This window comes from Choloepus didactylus, chromosome X, assembly GCF_015220235.1.
Source record: "Choloepus didactylus isolate mChoDid1 chromosome X, mChoDid1.pri, whole genome shotgun sequence".
Taxonomy (NCBI): Eukaryota; Metazoa; Chordata; class Mammalia; order Pilosa; family Megalonychidae; genus Choloepus; species Choloepus didactylus.
In genome coordinates, this window is record NC_051334.1 from 91126894 (window position 1) to 91144550 (window position 17657).

Genomic DNA, 17657 nt, shown 5'->3' on the forward strand with positions numbered 1-17657 from the left:
ATTGAGTAGCCACCCACCTTTTGGAAATCTCTGCATTGCAGAATTTACAAAAAATCTTGGAATTTGGGACTGATTCTTACCTATCCTATTAGCTTTCTCACCTGCAGTCTGACCTTAGGGCCACCCCTGTGCCCACCCTTTAAGTCTAAAGAGAAATGTTTTCCTCTTTCAACCTCACTCACAACCCTTAATATTTTTATTCCCTTTTTCTCCACCCAATCCTTTTGTCTACCTTTTGGGAAATTGTACATGGGGTGTGTAAGAGTTTTCCATTGCTGCTCTAACAATTACCACAAACTGAGTGGCTTGAAACAAAAGACATTTATTTTCTTTCAGTTCTGGAGTCCAGAAGTCTAAAATCAAAGTGCTGGCGGGGCCATGTTCCCTCTGGACGCTCTAGGATAGAATCTGTCTTTTATGTCTTCCAGCTTCTTGTAGTTCCAGGCATTCTTTGGCATGTGATCATCACTCCAATCTCTGTTTCCATGGTCACATTGCTTCCTCTTCAGTTTGTCTATTATTCCTCTGCCTTACTGTCAAAAGGACACTTGTCAGGAACCTAAGATGGTGGCTAGGTGAGACAGGGCAGAAAAACACCTCTGTGAAAAATACTAGAAAAAACAAGAAAATGACCCGGAACACCAGTTCCGGTGATGCACCAGCCAGACAAGTTCTGCTAAATCCACAGGGACTGTGAACTTGGTGAAACTGAGAGTCTGCATTCTGAAACAAGTGAGTGAGCCTGCTGAAAGTCCGGTGGCTGCACTGTGGTGTGGGGAAACTGTGGGCTGGCATTTGGAGATGGACTAGTTCTTTAAAAAAAAAAAAAAAAAAACCCAGGAGCAGCTGCGGATATGATGGTGAGAACTGCCCATTGAATCATGGAAGGAGGGGGTTATACCAATGCCTTGGCATCTGGCGTGGAGGATAGCCCTTCCCATACCCGCTGCTGATTGTCTCATGGCTAGGGGGGCAGAGAGGAGCCCAAAAGAGAAAGAAACCACACCTCTTGCAGCCATCTCCCCAGCGGGCTGGGGACGCTCTTGCCTGGGGCTGGAGCCATATCCCAGAGCCGCACCAAGGGTCCCAGTGTGACGGGGAGTGTTTCCCGCAGCACCACACACAGGCCACAATATCAGCCAAGGACAGTGGCCTTTAGTGCACCCACAGCTAATTGTCCCGGAGCTGGGAAGGCGGAGCTGTGCGAAAAGGGGGAAATTAACACGCCCCATTCAACCATCTTTACATCGGGCTGGGAATGGCCCTGCATGGGCCAGCAGCCCAGGGCTTCCCTGGAGGACTGGTGCACACTTGTGACATGGCACAACCTTCCCTCAGCAGAAGCCCTGAAAGAACATGGCTGAGAAGGGGGACTCACTCGGAAATCCCAGGGATCCTATGCCAATACCAAGGACTTGTGGGTCAGTGGCAGAGACGATCTGTGGCAGGACTGAAATGAAGGCTTAGACTCTTGCAACAACCTTAAATCTCCGGGAACACCTGGGAGGTTTGATTATTAAAGCTGCCCTGCCTCCCTAACCACCCAGACACACACCCCACATTCAGGGTGGACAGCACCAACAACACACCCAAACTTAGTGCACCAATTGAACCCCACAAGAATCAGATCCCCACATACTACAAAGACAAAGTTGGGGAGAACTGACTTGAGGGGAATAGGTGACTCACGGATGCCATCTGCTGGTTAAAGTGTACACCACCAAGCTGTAGATCTGACAAATTAGAGATTGGTATTGTTTATAACCTGAAAGAACCTTATCAAGTAAAGCAAATGCCAAGAGGCCAAAAACAACAGAAAATTTTAAAGCATGTGATAAAACCAGATGATATGGAAAACCCAAATCCAAACACCCAAATCAAAAGATCAGAAGAGACACAGTACTTGGCGCAATTAGTCAAAGAACTAAAGAGAAACAATGAGAGCATGGCACAGGGTATAAAGGACATAAAGAAGACCCTAGAAGAGCATAAAGAAGAAATTGCAAGAGTAAGTAAAAAAATAGAAGATCTTATGGAAATAAAAGAAACTGTTGGCCAAATTAAAAAGACTCCAGATACTCATAATACAAGATTAGAGGAAGTTGTACAACGACTCAGCGTCCCCGAGGGCCACAGAATGGAAAATGAAGGAACAAAAGAAAGAATGGGGAAAAAATCAAAAAAACCAAAATGGATCTCAGGGATATGATAGATAAAATACAACGTCCAAATTTAAGACTCATTGGTGTCCCAGAAGGGGAAGAGAAGGGTAAAGGTCTAGAAAGAGTATTCAAAGAAATTGTTGGGGAAAACTTCCCAAACCTTCTACACAATATAAATACACAAAGCATAAATGCCCAGCAAACTCCAAATAGAATAAATCCAAATAAACTCACTCCAAGACATACTCTGATCAGACTGTCAAATACTGAAGAGAAGGAGCAAATTCTGAAAGCAGCAAGTGAAAAGCAAATCACCACATACAAAGGAAACAACATAATACTAAGTAGTGACTACTCAGTGGCCACCATGGAGGCAAGAAGGCAGCGGCATGACATATTTAAAATTCTGAGAGAGAAAAATTTCCAACCAAGAATACTTTATCCAGCAAAACTCTCCTTCAAATTTGAGGGAGAGCTTAAATTTTTCACAGACAAACAAATGCTGAGAGATTTTGCTAATAAAAGACCTGCCCTACTTCAGATACTAAAGGAGCCCTACCAACAGAGAAACAAAGAAAGGAGAGAGAGATATAGAGAAATTTAACAGACATATATAGAACATTACATCCCAAATCACCAAGACACACATTCTTCTCTAGTGATCACAGATGTTTCTCCAGAATAGACCATATGCTGGGACATAAAACAAGCCTCAACAAATTTTTTTAAAAAATTGAATTTATTCAAAGCACATTCTCTGACCACAATGGAATACAAATAGAAATCAATAACCATCAGAAACTTAGAAAATTCACAAACACCTGGAGGGTAAAAATGAGGGGGAGATGAAAACATTCCTGGATAATCAAAAGCTGAGGGACTTCATCACCAGTAGCTCAGTCCTGTAAGAAATGCTAAAGGGAATTGTGCAGGATGAAAGGCAGGGACACTAAACAATTGACTGAAACTACATGAAGAAATAAAGATTTCCAGTAAAGATCACATGGTAAATATAAATACCAAAACTACTGTATTTTTGATTTATAACTCCACTATTTACTTCCTACAGGATATAAAATACATAAACTGTAATGATAAATCAGTGATTTTGGACTCAATGTAAAATATGTAATTTTTGACAAGAACTACGTAAAGGTGGTGGAATAGAGGAGTATAGGAACATAGTTTATGTGTCCTGTTGAAGTTAAATTGGTATCAAAGAAAAATGAGATTGTTATAGATTTAACAGGTTAAATTTATGCCCCATGGTAAACACGAAGAAAGTATCAGAGAATATGACCATAGAGATGAAAAGTAGAGTATGGGTTATGAGAAGTGAGGGAAGGGGCAATGGGGAGTTAAGAAATGAGAGTAGGGTTTCTGTTTGGGGTGAAGGAAAATTTCTAGTAATGGATGGTGGAAAGGTGATAGCATTGCAACATTCTAAATGTGATTAATCCCACTAATGGAATGCTAGGGAAGGGCTGGAATGGGAAGATTTAGGCTGTATATACGGTTCCACAATTGGAAAAAAAAAGATAGTCTAAATAGATGACAATTAAATGCCAAGGATGATCCTGGATGGAATCTGAGGATGGAGGAGAGGAGGCGCAAAGGGACACATGACAAAAAAAAGGAAATATAGAATGTAAGCTTTGTATCAATGTTGACTTTCTTGAACTTCTTAGCTGCACTTAATGGGATTGCATAAAAGAATGTTCTTGTTCATGGGAAATGTATATGTGAATTATATTGTTTGTTCAAGGATGTGTGCAGCTTGCTCTCATATGTTTAGAAGACAGAGCAATAGATGATGGATGATAGATAGGGAGGGAGGGAAAGAAACAAATGGTGTGACAGGATGTTAAAGTTGGTGGATCAGGGTATCAGGGGAGGGGAGGAGGGGTATGCTGGAGTTCTGTGTATGGGGTTTGTATTGTTTTTGCAACTGTTCCTGTAAGTTTGAATTTATTTCAAAATAAAATTTAAAAAAAAAGACACTTGTCATTGAATTTAGGGCCCACCTGGTAATCTAAGATGATCTTCTCTCCTCAAGATTCTTAGTTTAAGTTCATCTCCAAAGACTCTTTTTTCAAATATGATAATATTCACAGGTTCCAGGGATTAGGATAAGGACATATCCTTTGAGGGGCTACAACTTGACCCACTCCAGAGGGTTGAGGAAGGAAGGAGAAAAGGCCTTCTCAGTGGATAACTCTCAGTGCTAAATTTGCAAAAACATTAGACCTTTTGTACTACCCCATTGACAATCTTGTGGCAACTCCAGTGAATGTTATTATGCTGAAAGGTGATATCCTTCATTTTTCTTAGTCTGTGTCTGATCTCTGGAAGAATAAGGTATAGAAGGGAAAAAACCAATATGCACACGGCAAATATTGTCTCTATTTTAAATGAGAAACTGATTTTAAACTATGGTTAATGTGTCTATATTCTTCTACTCACTGGTCACCAGGTTCAAAAAGGCCACTCACCATCAATTTCCTGAAATTGAGGGCTCCATGGCTAGCATGGGAAACTTTGGGATGCTCTCTCACTGTAATGGAGCTGCAGAGTTCTGTGAGGCTGCCCTCAGGCCCTGTCTTCCTAGACCCTCACTTAAGCATTGCAATTCTGCAGTTATGGTGCAATGAGGGACTTCTAGATTTTTCTTGCTAGACTTTGAAAATAAGAATCACCAGTCCTTTTCACTCTCTGGTCCCCCTACACCCAGCAGGGATTTATTCTGTTGTTGCTGTCTCTTCTTTCAATTTCTCCTCCCCCAGTTTGGGCCTTTTACCCCTCCTCTGTGAAACTGGGTTCAAATCCTGGCTTAATTGCTCATTAGCTTTTCAACCTAGTGCAAATCACTTTACTAAGTGACTCCATTTCCTTATCCAAAGAATGGGGGTGATAATAAATAGGGGATTGAATGAAGTAAATTCATGCAAAGCATTTTAGAATGGTGCCTGGCACATAGTAAGTGATCAAGAAGTATTGGGTATTATAACTTTCAAGGGAGGCAATGGCTCTAAACTATTCTAGTTGCATTACAAAAGTAGGTACTGAGTACAACCTGGTCACAAATGGAGTTTCATTCTATTAGGGAGATAAGGGTCATGAAAGGCATCATTGGGGAGATGTGCTTGAAAGATCAGTAATTACTTGTTAAGGAGATGGCAGGAGGATGCAGGCCTGCAATTGAGTGCAAAAAGATGAGAGTTCAAATCTGATGCATATAAGAAGCTACTCACAAATAAGTAAGTAGGGCTAAAGGAGGAAAGAGGTAGATGAAACTGAAATGGGAAAAGAATGGTCTACCTAGGTCTGGTTAAGAACACTGAGTATGGAGTTTACATTTTCACTAAAGAATCAACATACCTCAAAAATTAGTTCCCTTGAGAATCACCTGGAGCTACTCATTTAAAATTCAAATGTTTTTGTTCCAGCTCTGGAGTTCTGGGTGAGGGTTCAAGAATTTGTGTACTTAAATATTCCAGATGTTTCTAAGGAATGTGGTTTTCCTACACCACAGTGTGTGAAATTTGTGCTGCAGGCTCTAGAGACTTGATTAATCATGTTTTAGAAAGATCCCTCTAACATCATTCTTCTTAACCTTAGCCACCCATTAGAAATGCTAAGTGTGGGTCGCAGACGCTGTTTATTTTTAAATTTACCAGGTGATTCCAATGTTCAGCCAAGGTTGAAAGGCACTGGTCTAGCAGTAGTGTGGAGGGTATATATTAGATTGGTAAAACCGGAAGTCAGGAGTTAAGATGAGGGCACGAACAAAGGCAGTAAGGGAAAAGCTCGAGAAGTGGGGGTAACTGAGATGTTAACGTTAGGTCATCTAGGGTGATTGATTGCATATGGGGGTGAGAAAGTGGGTGATATTAAGGATGACTCCCAGGTTTCTGTTGGGGTTTGAGTAGATGGAGCTGCCCTTCAAAAAATAGTAGCCACAGGTATAGATACAGGCTAGGAAGAAGACTACTGTTTATAGCAGAGGTGCGGGTCAAAGTAGAGGTGACCCAAAATTATTGTTACTTTTTAGTATTGGCTCCCAGACTTTCGTGTACAAAACAATCACTTGGGGAGCTTGTTAAGAATACAAATTCCTATGCCTTCTTCATTATCATTTAAGAGGGCTTGGAATGAAATAGTGATCTGCTTTTTCTTTTCTTTTTCAAACAAGCAGCCCCAGCACAGTATGTAAGACTTTGTTAAATCTGCTGAGAAACATTTAAAAATAAAACTGAGAGCAAATCATAAGTTGTACTTAAAATCTATCCCATGCCTATAAATGGACTAGTAGTGACTCCTAAAACAAAAGTGTGATGTTGATGGACATTTAGCAACATTTTTTTAAATAAAATATTCACAGTGTAATAGAGAAATTATTGTTATGCATGATTGAAATGGTAAAGGCCCACGTTTTAAAGTGATTACACTCAATCTAGGAATCAATTAAATTTAATGAAACAGTCTACTTTTATAATTAATAGTAACTGATGTATGTGGATGTATATATGGATCCATCTCAGTAAACATCTCTTATTTCATAACTGGCCCTTCACTCCACCTTTACAAATTTCAGAATCTCCTTGTTCTCCTTTGCCTTGTGAAACATTTCAAAATCCTAAAAGCAGTTAAAATTAAATTGTAATATCAATGTTGTTAATTCCAAATTAGGAAGTCATTAAACTCAAGTGTCCAGGTATGTTTGCTAATTAACTTGCCTGGGCCTTTCCAAACCTCTGCCAGCTAAGTTAGATGAGAATTTTCCCCAAAGTACCTGTCATTTTACACTACAATATATGATGAAAAATACTGCATAAGTGTCCCAAAATAAGCAACATGATATATTTTTCTTTTAAAATAATCTTCTCAAAATAAAGTACAAATTACCATGTCTTTGCAAACATAATAGGCATCTATCCCATAATGTATTATTTCCCCATATATATGACCTTAAGGTATAAAATGAAAGTAAAATAAAAAATGGACATTTACTCTTACTCCACAATATTTTTGGTCATTGAATATCTGAGGTGGTAGAGCCTTAGGAGTAGAAACCTTCATCCTCATTTCTTGAAGTACTTTCAAACACAGAAATATCTATTAATTCATACTTTATTTTGTAAGTATCTAAAACTCTGGTAACTTCGTCCTGTCTCTACTTCACCTAGATAGGTAGATAGAGAGAAAGATGTTAATCAACTGGTCCCAATGTTTTTATGTGTTTTTTTTTTTTTCATTTTTCCTGTCCTTTATGTTACAGAAGAAGAATAGTTTTTAAGGGTGTGAAGACCCTTTGAGGAGAAAAGTTATGGTAATTTTCTTAGTATACATATATATGATATATAAATATGTACCATATATTATATATATATATTTACATATGTGATTCATGGTATGGTGGCTGAAAATTCGTAATGGGTTACAGATATTTACCACATTAATTCCGTACTGCACACGAACTGGTATTAACATTCACTAACAGTTGAGGCAGGGTTTGAACTCATCACTGCATTAATTTATGATGATATCTATGGTAGCTCTGTGTAGGAAATGGACATGATACCAGGTCCAATCAGAGCCTATGCCTAGGTACAGAGATAAATTCCACAGAATCTAAAAAGAATAAACTCCAGGGGATTAAGATTAACAAATGTGTGAGTGGATAAAAATGACCTGTTCTTGATATGTCTTCTTATATGAACCTGTTTGATTTGCATCATCTATTACTAGCTGCATTTTCCCCACTGTTTTCTCCCCTGAAACACACACTACCTGTAAAGTAAAATTGTAATAGTTTGGTCTCTTTCAAACATGCTTTACAAGTACATCTTTTATGTTATTTTATACTATAACTATAAGATGCATCTTAGGAGAAGTTTGAGGTTTCTACATTTTCACATGACAATCTTTGGCAATTTTGTCACAAAAACCTCTGATGCTAAAATGAGAAAATGTATATGCACACAATTTGACAAGTACAAACCCAAGCTCATTAAAGTGGGATTTCTGTGAAAGTCTATGTTAGTAGGCTTTCTGTTTTAATACTTGAAAATGTAATCAATTCTGATTTAGAAAGTTCTGCCTATTTCCAACGGACTTGTGAGAGATTTCTGAAATTCCAAAATGCAGCATTTCTACTTTTTAAGGCTCATTAGTTTTAAAAATTGCAAAAATATGGTGCATGTAACTTAAATCACAATTATTGTAGTGGTTTTTCAAACATTTTCAGAGAAACCCTCTTAGGGAAGTAAGAATTGGATAGACCAGTGTGAATGTGCTGGGAGTGTGGTTCACAGATAAGCAGCATGAGCATTACTTAGGAATTTGTATTCATAAGCCCCACCACAAACCTACAGAATCAGTCAATGGGGGTGGGGCCCAGGAATCTGTGCTTTAACAAGCCCTCCAGATGATTTTTGTGCTACAGTTTTTAGAATCATGGACTAATATTTGGAAGAGTCCTCTGCTGGATCCGTTGAGGTCCTTTTTTATTTCAAAGCATTTCCTCTGTCATTGTACCACGTTCAAAAACATAAATTACAGTTTAACAACAACAACAAAAAACCTGGTGAAAATGTTTATAGTTGTTATTTCTTGGTACCTAGGTGAAATCACTATTCTACCTGATCAGGCTTTATGCAAAAGCAGTGAGCTTTTTGTAGGATGAAAACAAGCCTAATTCCTCCCTGCCCCTATCATGAGAATGTGATGAATGTTTGTCAACAATTTACAATAATTCCAAATCCTTCTGTTTTCCTGCTTCTCTAAAAGCTTTGCAGAATGAGGTTCTTAGCCATATAATGGTCCTTCTTTAAGTGTGCTGTCGAACTTAACCACTACCCACATGTGACTACTGTGCACTTGCAATATGGCTAATCAAAAATGAGATGTGCTATTAAGTGCAAAAATACATATTGAATTTTGAAGGCTTAGTATAAAAATGTGCAATATATTTTTCTATAGATTACCTGCATGTTGGATATATAGTGATAAATAAAGTATACTAAAATTAATATCACGTTTGTTTAAAAATAAATGTAGCTACTGGAAAATTTAATATTACATATGTGACTCATTATATTTCTGTTGGACAGCACTGTTCTGTAACATTTCCTATATTTTATCCAAAAAGTAAACATATGATCTCACTTTAATTACTCTAAAAAATGTCTTATCTATGCAAATGTATCTGCTTTTTAGAAATCAGTAATGAGTTTGTCCTTCTTTGAGTAATCCAGTCTTTTCCGGGGATTTTGGTCATTCACTCAGGAACATTTTTCTTCTTCCATCCAAACAGGGCTACTCCCAATCGCTTCCATCTGAGACATGCGCAAAGTTACTGGAGACTCTTAAAATGGCTGAGCTCATGATACCGAAACCTCTCAGATGAGTCAGTTCACCCAGAGCAAAATCTTGGTGAAGGCTTTAACCATTTTCTCTGCTCTCCCTTGCACCTCCCATACCCGAAATCCTACAGAGTGAGGAGTTGAACAATGAAAGGCAGAAAAGCGATCATCATCTCTTAATAAAGGCCTAAAATCCCCAGCTAGAATCTGCACTCGAGTCTTTTTTTTTTTTTTTTTTGCCGGCTGAGGTCCTTCGAACTCACCTCTCTAGAGCGTGACACGCTGGTATAATAGACTATAGCCTTTAATGGAGCTCACTGTTTCAACTCGGGAGGTACTTTGCAGAAGTAATCCAGGGTCAACTACTTCACTGCTTCTGGTTTGGCTGGGCTTCGCGAACACCAAACGTTGGGCCCTTCACTCCCCCGGGCCGTTGCTAATGGCCAGCGGCCAGTGCGCTCAGGATTGGGGAGAACAAGTGCCCTTGTGGCGCAGGCGAGCGCCCTGTTCAGAGAGCGCTGGGCGCCTGGCAACGCGAAAGCCAGCAGCCCCCACAGGCCTGGGAAGAAGGGGAGGGGCCGGGCTCCCAGTAGTGCTGAACTCTTCTCTCTTCTCCCCTTGTCTGCTAAACCCAGGGGGTGGGAGGGCAAGGGGCAGGGAAGGGAGAGAGTGCTGGAGGAGCAAATGGACTCTGCGATTCTGCTGCCTCTTCTCCCCTCCTTCTTGGAAAGCTCTGGCAACAGCGCCTGCGTAGGAGGGGTGGCGACAGAGGGAGAAAACCGCCAAAGCACAACAATGTTAATGAGTGAAGAAAAAAGACGAGTAAAACTTGTGTTGCCTGGGTTTTAGGATCAGAGCGAATGATGCCGGTGCTTACCTCGACAGGACTTGACCACCAGAGCAACCTTTGTTACCTCTTCCCCTAGTCCAGGCCTCCTTGGCTGGGTGCCTTCCCTTCACTCCCTGTACCCCTCCCTTCTTGAGGACGTGCTTTTCAGGCCCACCTCCTTCTGACAGACATTTTGGTTTGTGCAATAGTGGATGCAAGTCTTTGCTTTTCCTAGCACTTCCTCTTCCCTTCCTTTGTGAAATAAGATGACCTCTCACTTAAATGCCTGCTTCTTTTTCAAAACATTCTTCAGCGTCAGTCATTATTCCAGCCTTCATCTTCACATTTAAACATTTTTCAGTAGTTGTAGGTAGCAATAAATATTTACAGGATTTTTGGAGTTTGCCAAAAATGAGGCATGGAAATTTAGAGTGAAGGACCAAAGGAACTCAGCATTGTGGCTTTTGAATTAGGCAAATTTGGATTCTATGGTTCTACCACTTAATAATTATGAATCTTAGGCAAACTACTTCCTTCTGAGTGTCTGTTTCTCTACTATTAAAGGAAGGATGTTGATGCCCACCTAACAGCATCATTGTGAGAATTAAATGAATTAAGTATGTGAAAGTGCTTAGCACATTTTGTAAATAGTTCTTTAAATGATAATATTTATTTTTTTTTTGATAAAAATTGCCAGACTCTTTGTATTATGCTTGGTTATGAAGTGGGCTCTCTCCCCTTAATCTGTAACAAGAGAGTCCCCTTCCCCCTCAACCGGTAATGACTGCAAAGTAAACATTAAAGCCCTGAGAGGAAGGAAGTGAAACTGTGCCGTTTTAGGGAGTGAGACTTGCGGATGTATGCATTAGCCAAGCGTAACCGTTCCAATAATTAACCATTGCACCAGCCTTGAGAAAATTTCTCAAGGTTGCTAAAGATCTTAAGCACCCATTAATTAACCGCCAACTCTGCTTTTGTCAAAGTAGCTTGCTTGCATTTTCAGGATGTGATTTCTGCCTATATAAGTCTCAAGCAATCTCCGGTCCCTGCTGCTGCTTACTAAACTCCCTGCGCGGAGTGACAGGCAGTAGCCGCCAGCTAGCTGACTAATAAAGGCTCTTTAAATTCTGTTTGGCTGTCTTGTACCTTAACTCGCGGGCACCGTAACATTTGGAGGCCCCAGCAAGATATATTTTAATCCTCGGCATATTCCGAGGCTCATCGGTAGAGACAAGGTCCGACTACCGGTCTTCCCCCAGGGGGGCACGCATGAGAGACGTTCCTCAGCCCCGGCGGAGAACCGAGTGGTCGGTCGGGCCTCGAAATTCAAAAATCTGCCTCTGCGACCAGGAGATAGAAAGAAGGCAGAGATCAGCCATTTGATGCTGAAGGACTACAGAATGTTTAGGATTGATTGCATAGATCCAGAAATAGATAGCATAACACTGTGTGATGGTAGCACGGTATTGTAAGTACACTGAACAAAGATGTCTGTGAGTAAAGCTGAAAGAGGTGGGATAGGAGAATGTATGACACCAGAGGTAAAGATAGATGATAAAGACTGGGACTGTATAACGTGGCAAAAACTGGAGTGGCCAATGACTGTTACTAAATATACAAATATAAAAATGTTTTTGCATGTGGGAAAGCAAATGAATGTCAACCATGTAGAAATTTGAAAAAGGGATGGTATTCAGGAAAAAACATAATCAAAGCAAACTGGAGTCTATGGTCAACAGTAACATTGTAATATACCTCCATTAAATGTAACAAAGGCAATATGCCAATGCTAAATGTATATGAGAGGGGGATATAGGGGAGTAATATGGGATTCTTGGTAGTGGTGTTATTTGCTGTCCTTAGTAGTATATTGTATTGTATGACACGTTATTTTTCTTTTTATCATTTTTTCTTATTGCTAAAAACAAAACAAAACAATTTTTCTTGTAGTAATCAGTATTTCAAGTGCTGATTGTGGTGATAAATGTACAACTTTATGATGATACCATGAACAACTGATTGTACACTGTGGATAAATGTATGGTATGTGAATATAACTCCATAAAATTGTAGGAAAATATATATATAGGAGTAAGTGTTGGAGAAAACATGGTGAGAGGGATGATGCCTCACCAATATGGACTAACTACAATGTGTAAACTCAGAATTGAATCTTAGAACATAGCCTAACATGGACACAATAATTGTAATAGTCCCTAGATTGTAAGCTCTTACAGCAGTTAACTCTATCCCTGAATTGTAATGCCTATCTCTAAACTTTGAGATGCTGATCCCCTAGCGTATAACCTGATTGGTCTCTGGAACAATGCATATCTCTGAGACACCTGAAACTCAGAGCTAGAGCTCAGCAGATATAAATGTCTGTATTAGTGCATACAGCCACTGTCAAAAAAAAAAAAAAAAAAAAAAAAGCTGAAAGGGAGCCCAGACTTCAATTAGTGATATGAATGAAGCAGGTCTGGTTAAGACCAGGGCAAGCCAGGCCAAAGGGTAAAGGTTGAAACTGATTGTGTTTTAAAACTTCAACTTTCATATGAGACCAAGGGAATAGATATCTATTTGGTACAGGATCTAAATTTTCTAAACGGTACAACTCTACAGTCGATTTGTTCAAACACCAAAATTGCATGGAACTTTGAATAGGAAGTGAGATACGGTAAGTTAGTATAGGCTGGAGTGAAATAGTGACACATCCTAGAGTAATTTGGGCAGATAATAAAAAATATATTTACAGCCTCCCCCTCCCCAGCCCCGAGGATCTGGGGGAAGGTGCGGATGTGTTGGACTCCTCACCTGGACTGGTGTTGATGTTGTCACAAACATTGGGACTGGCGGTTTGATGTGCTGAGCCCTCGAGCATGGGACTTGTCCTTATGAAGCTCATTACCACAAAGGAGAATCTAAACTTGTATGTAATGGTGCCTAAGAGTCTCCCCCGAGTACCTCTTTGTTGCCCAGATGTGGCCCTCTCTCTCTCTAACTGAGCCATCTCAACAGGTGAACTCGCTGCCCTCCCCCCTACGTGGGACCTGACGCCCAGGGGTGTAAATCTCCCTGGCAACGCAGAGTATGACTCCCGGGGATGAATGTGGACCCGGCATCGTGGGACTGAGAGTATCTTCTTGACCAAAAGGGGGATGCAAAACGAGATGAAGTAGTTTCAGTGGCTGAGAGATTTCAAATGGAGTCGAGAGGTCACTCTGGTGGACATTCTTATGCACTATATAGATAACACCTCTTAGGCTTTAATGTATTGGAATAGCTAGAAGTAAATACCTGAAACTACCAAACTCCAACCCAGCAGTCTGGACTCCTGAAGACAATTATATAATAATGTAGATTACAAGGGGTGACAGTGTGATTGTGAAGACCTTGTGGATCACACCCCCTTTATCTAGTGTATGGATGAGTGGAGGAATGGGGATAAAAACTAAAGGACAAATGGGGTGGGATGGGGGGATGATCTGGGTGTTCTTTTTTCACTTTTATTTTTTATTCTTGTTCTGGTTCTTTCTGATGTAAGGAAAATGTTCAGAGATAGATTGTGGTGATGAACGCATAACTATGTTATCATACTGTGGACAGTGGATTGTATATCATGGATGATTGTATGGTGTGTGAATGTATTTCAATAAAACTGAATTTAAAAAAAAAAAAAAATCTGCCTCTGGAGCCATCTGGACGTGGGCCCACAACGGTAAGAGATCTCTAATCTGGTCTGGTGGGGTACCCCTTTAGGGTCTTTAGGAGGGCTGGACACAGCCATAACTCCGAGACCCGGCCTCGGACCACGACAGTGGCCGGTGGCCTCAGGTTTTAGGTTCTGGTACAGGTTTGGAATTGGTCTCTTAGCACAGACCTAGTCTCTGTTTTGTGTTTTGTTGTTAGTGTCTTTGTTCTGTTCTGTTTCTGTTTTGTCAACTGTCAGTCCCATAGGGTCAGTCTCCGTCTGCTTCCGCTTGCTCTCCGTTGCAATGTTTTTTTGAAAAATGTTCAGGACTTCCACCGACGAGCTGCAGGGTTGGGGGCTATGGTCAACCCAGGAGCTCTCGGGCCCTTTGCAAATTCAAATGGCCAACCTTTCCAAATTCTAATTGCCACCCCCCCCCAGGGCACTCTAAATTTGCTAATTACCTTTCACGTTCAAAGAGTCATTTACGGGAGTGCAGGACACCCGAATCAAATTCCCTATATTGAAACCTGGATCGGCATCCTCACTGACCACCCCAAATGGCTTAATCATTTTTCTGCATATTGTGCTGTCCACGGGCTCCGGGAGGGCTGGGGTGGGGGTGAACAGGCCCTTTGTCTGCAGGCAGCGGCGCGTGGCTACAGACTCGGGTGTTGCCTTCCTGCTGCCGGGCCAGGTGGGCAAGCCTATCCCCACGGTTTGAGCGCTGGTAAACAAGCGCTGAAGTGGTGAGCAGGTGCCAGGACCTGCCTCTGGCCAGGGCACAAGCTTTCCCCTGTAAAACAGGCCGCCAGTAAATTATTTGTCGGTGATCAGCAGTCACCAGCTGGACACTGACTGGAGAAAGAGCAGAGGCGGATCCCCAAGTATGCGAGCCAGGGAGTGGTCCCCAGCATCCTTTGTTTTTGGTATTTCTGTTCCGTCATAAGTCACAGGACATCTGTCTGCTTGTACATCCAGGGGTGTCCTGGAGCCAGTGTGTTCCCAGATCCTGAAGACATGCCAGCCCCCTGGGAGGTGGTGTTAACTGCTGGCCTGGTGCTTAAAAGTGGCTCATCTTTTCTTAGTGACACCACTTGCTTTTTGTCTTACAGCCCCTGACCTCAGAGGATCCTTTTGTACTTTCTAGAAATGGCAAGCCACTGTTGGGGAGTGTCGGCCAAAGCCCCACTGAACAGCGTATTTGGGCATCAAAAACAGCCACATGGAAAGGCCGAGGTAAGGGGGTGGGGGAGATTAGTGAAGACAAGTGGCTTCTCTGCGTTCAGCCAGGAGGTGGGGGTGGGGGCAGAGGCTCCCCTTGGGGCATGGTAAGCCTCATGCTCGTCCCTGTGACTGAGCTGTGCTGGAGCTGACCTGCCAAGTGACAGCTGTCCCGCTGGAGCCCACCTGTCTATGTCTGAGGCACCATGGTGGTAGGAGTGCTGTATGTCCTCACGGGAACCCTGCTAGGGGCCAGAGGCCACTTCCCTGGGCAGGGGGCGAGGCAGGCCACCTGAGGGCAGGGAGGCACGGGCTGCCACTCGGCTCCCTGGGACTAAAATTGTTCAACACCTAAACCTCCAAAAAGCAAGATGTACTCGTTCTAAAGGGCCACCCAAAAGGCCACCAGTCCTCAACCCCCCACAAAATAGTCCCCCCTTATCACAGCCCCCACCTTATTCCATAGGACCCTCTGCCCCTAGCGCGGGGCCCTTTCCGGGAATAGTTCAGGTTCCCCCCTACCCTAAGCTCAGGAGGACCCCTTGTTCCCACTCCGGAGTTTGTAAATAGCTTTTAATACTCATTTTTAAAGTAGTTTTATATTGCAGAAGTTCATGGTATGTCATTTAATGCAAAGATAAAACCATTTTACTTCAATGTTATTAAAAAGGTTTATTTTATTAGGAAATAAATGTGTTATTGCAGTGTTTTGTGGCCTGTTTAAAGGCTTTTGTTTAGCAAAGTGAATGTAAAGTACAGTAAAATGTTAAGTTGCCACCTACTTTATGAAATCCATCAACTTGAAATTTTTTAACTCTATCAAGAAAGTGAAATGTGCAATAAATAGTAAGTATGCAGTCATGTTTTTATGTCATGTTTAGAAATCCATGAAATTGCTCCACTTACTAAATTTTTGCTGATGGCTGAATTGTAAATTAATAATAAGATCATGCCCTTAGCAAATATTTAGTTTTGTTTTAAAATTTAAGTTAAGAGATTTCTAGAACATTCCTTTCTATGGTTCTTAAATAACATAAAGTAATTGTGCAATGTTGCTAATAGTGAACCTAGCAAGCTGCATTCAAATTCAAATATGTTGAAATGAGTAATCCAACAAAATTCTATTTGGATCAAATCCTCATCCCTTGACCTTGTGTGAAAAAAAGTACTCTCCTTCCAGTGAAAAATTATCACAGAGGTTCATTAAATGAGACTCTGACCCAGTGTTCTTACTGTATTTTACATGTGCCCCCCCTCCAAACTCCCGGCGCCGCAGCCCACCTGAAGCCAGGCCTGAGGTGCCATGCCCCTCGGGGAAAGACTCAGTCCTTTATTCGTTCGGGCCCCTAATGCTGGGGCCCGGCTGCTCTACCTCCCCGGGCTGAGCAGGGGTCCCTGCTGCTAACTCCCTCCTCAAGGAGGGACCCAGAATTTAGTTTCTGGTCTCTCCATCCAACCCTGCTCCAGCTGAAACTTTTAGTATTTATTCTGGGCAAAAGCCCAGACAGTATACTTTATATTGATTGCTTCAGTTTATATTTATTAAGCACCTACTGTTTTAGTTGCTAGGAATACAAGAGGGTCAAACCCCCCAAAAACTAATCTCTTTGTTAGAGTCCGTTTTCTTTACCCATCAGCCCACATAGGACAACTATCAACAACTTCTGCAAACCTTTTTCACATCAGAAGAAGAAGAGAATCCGTGCCCAGGGACGGAAACTAGTCGTGGGGCCAGACGATCTACCTACCACGGAAGCAGACCGCCTCAAAACCGTTTTTCTTTTCACCCGACCCCGGTGGGACCCTAACATGAATTAAGGTAAGGAGGCTCTCGAACGGTACCGCCAGACTCTAATGGGGGCTCTCTGAGCAGCAGCGCGGAGGCCTACAAATATGTCCAAGGTAACTGAGGTAACTCAGGGGGCCACTAAGTCCCCTGCCACTTTTCTAGAGTGCCTCCAGGAGGCTTACCAATTATACACCCCTATAAATCTGGAGGCGCCAGAAAACAGGCGAGCAATTAATATTGCTTTTGTCGCCCAGTCAGCCCCAAATATAAAGAAAAAATTACAGAAGTTAGAAGGCTTTGAGGGAAAGGTACTAAGCGAGTTGGTGAAGGTTGCTCAACAAGTTTTCACTAATAGAGAGTGTTCCGAAGACTTAAATTAAAAAAAAATGGCAAAGGTCCTACTTGCCATGAGTGAAAACCAGGCGCGGAATAAAAACCGAAAAAGGAACCAAAAATTCGAAAAAAAAAGTCGGGAGGAGGTAATAGACTGTCCAGTAAGAAAGAAGGACAAAGAGGGCCCCCTCTAAGCCAAAACCAATACACATTCTGTAAAGAGGAGGGAGCCTTTCAGACTCTAAAAAAGGCACTCACTGGAGCC

The 17657-nt window shown here is 41.6% G+C and overlaps 1 protein-coding gene and 1 long non-coding RNA gene across 8 annotated transcripts in view; one reads left to right on the plus strand and one right to left on the minus strand.

Annotated features, from left to right (window-relative positions):
• LOC119522870 (SH3 domain-binding glutamic acid-rich-like protein) overlaps positions 1-17657 on the plus strand; it is a 218851-nt gene that overhangs the window by 194069 nt on the left and 7125 nt on the right. Inside the window, exons 4-5 of one of the 7 annotated variants that reach the window (XR_005214549.1) lie at positions 15162-15285; positions 16908-17089. Coding sequence is in view for 3 of the 7 variants with exons in the window: in XM_037821557.1 (XP_037677485.1) it covers positions 15162-15285; positions 16957-17078 (246 nt within the window). In the remaining 4 variants the exon portion in view is untranslated. Of the gene's footprint in view, positions 1-9477; positions 9726-15161; positions 15286-16907; positions 17136-17657 lie in introns of those variants that run through there. The other 6 variants (XR_005214550.1, XM_037821557.1, XM_037821558.1 and 3 more) reach the window with 6 other exon arrangements.
• LOC119522874 lies at positions 7337-10468 on the minus strand. Its single transcript, XR_005214553.1, has 2 exons — positions 10404-10468; positions 7337-10272 (listed from the first exon to the last, which is right to left on the minus strand). It is a non-coding gene; the product is annotated as an uncharacterized LOC119522874 (long non-coding RNA).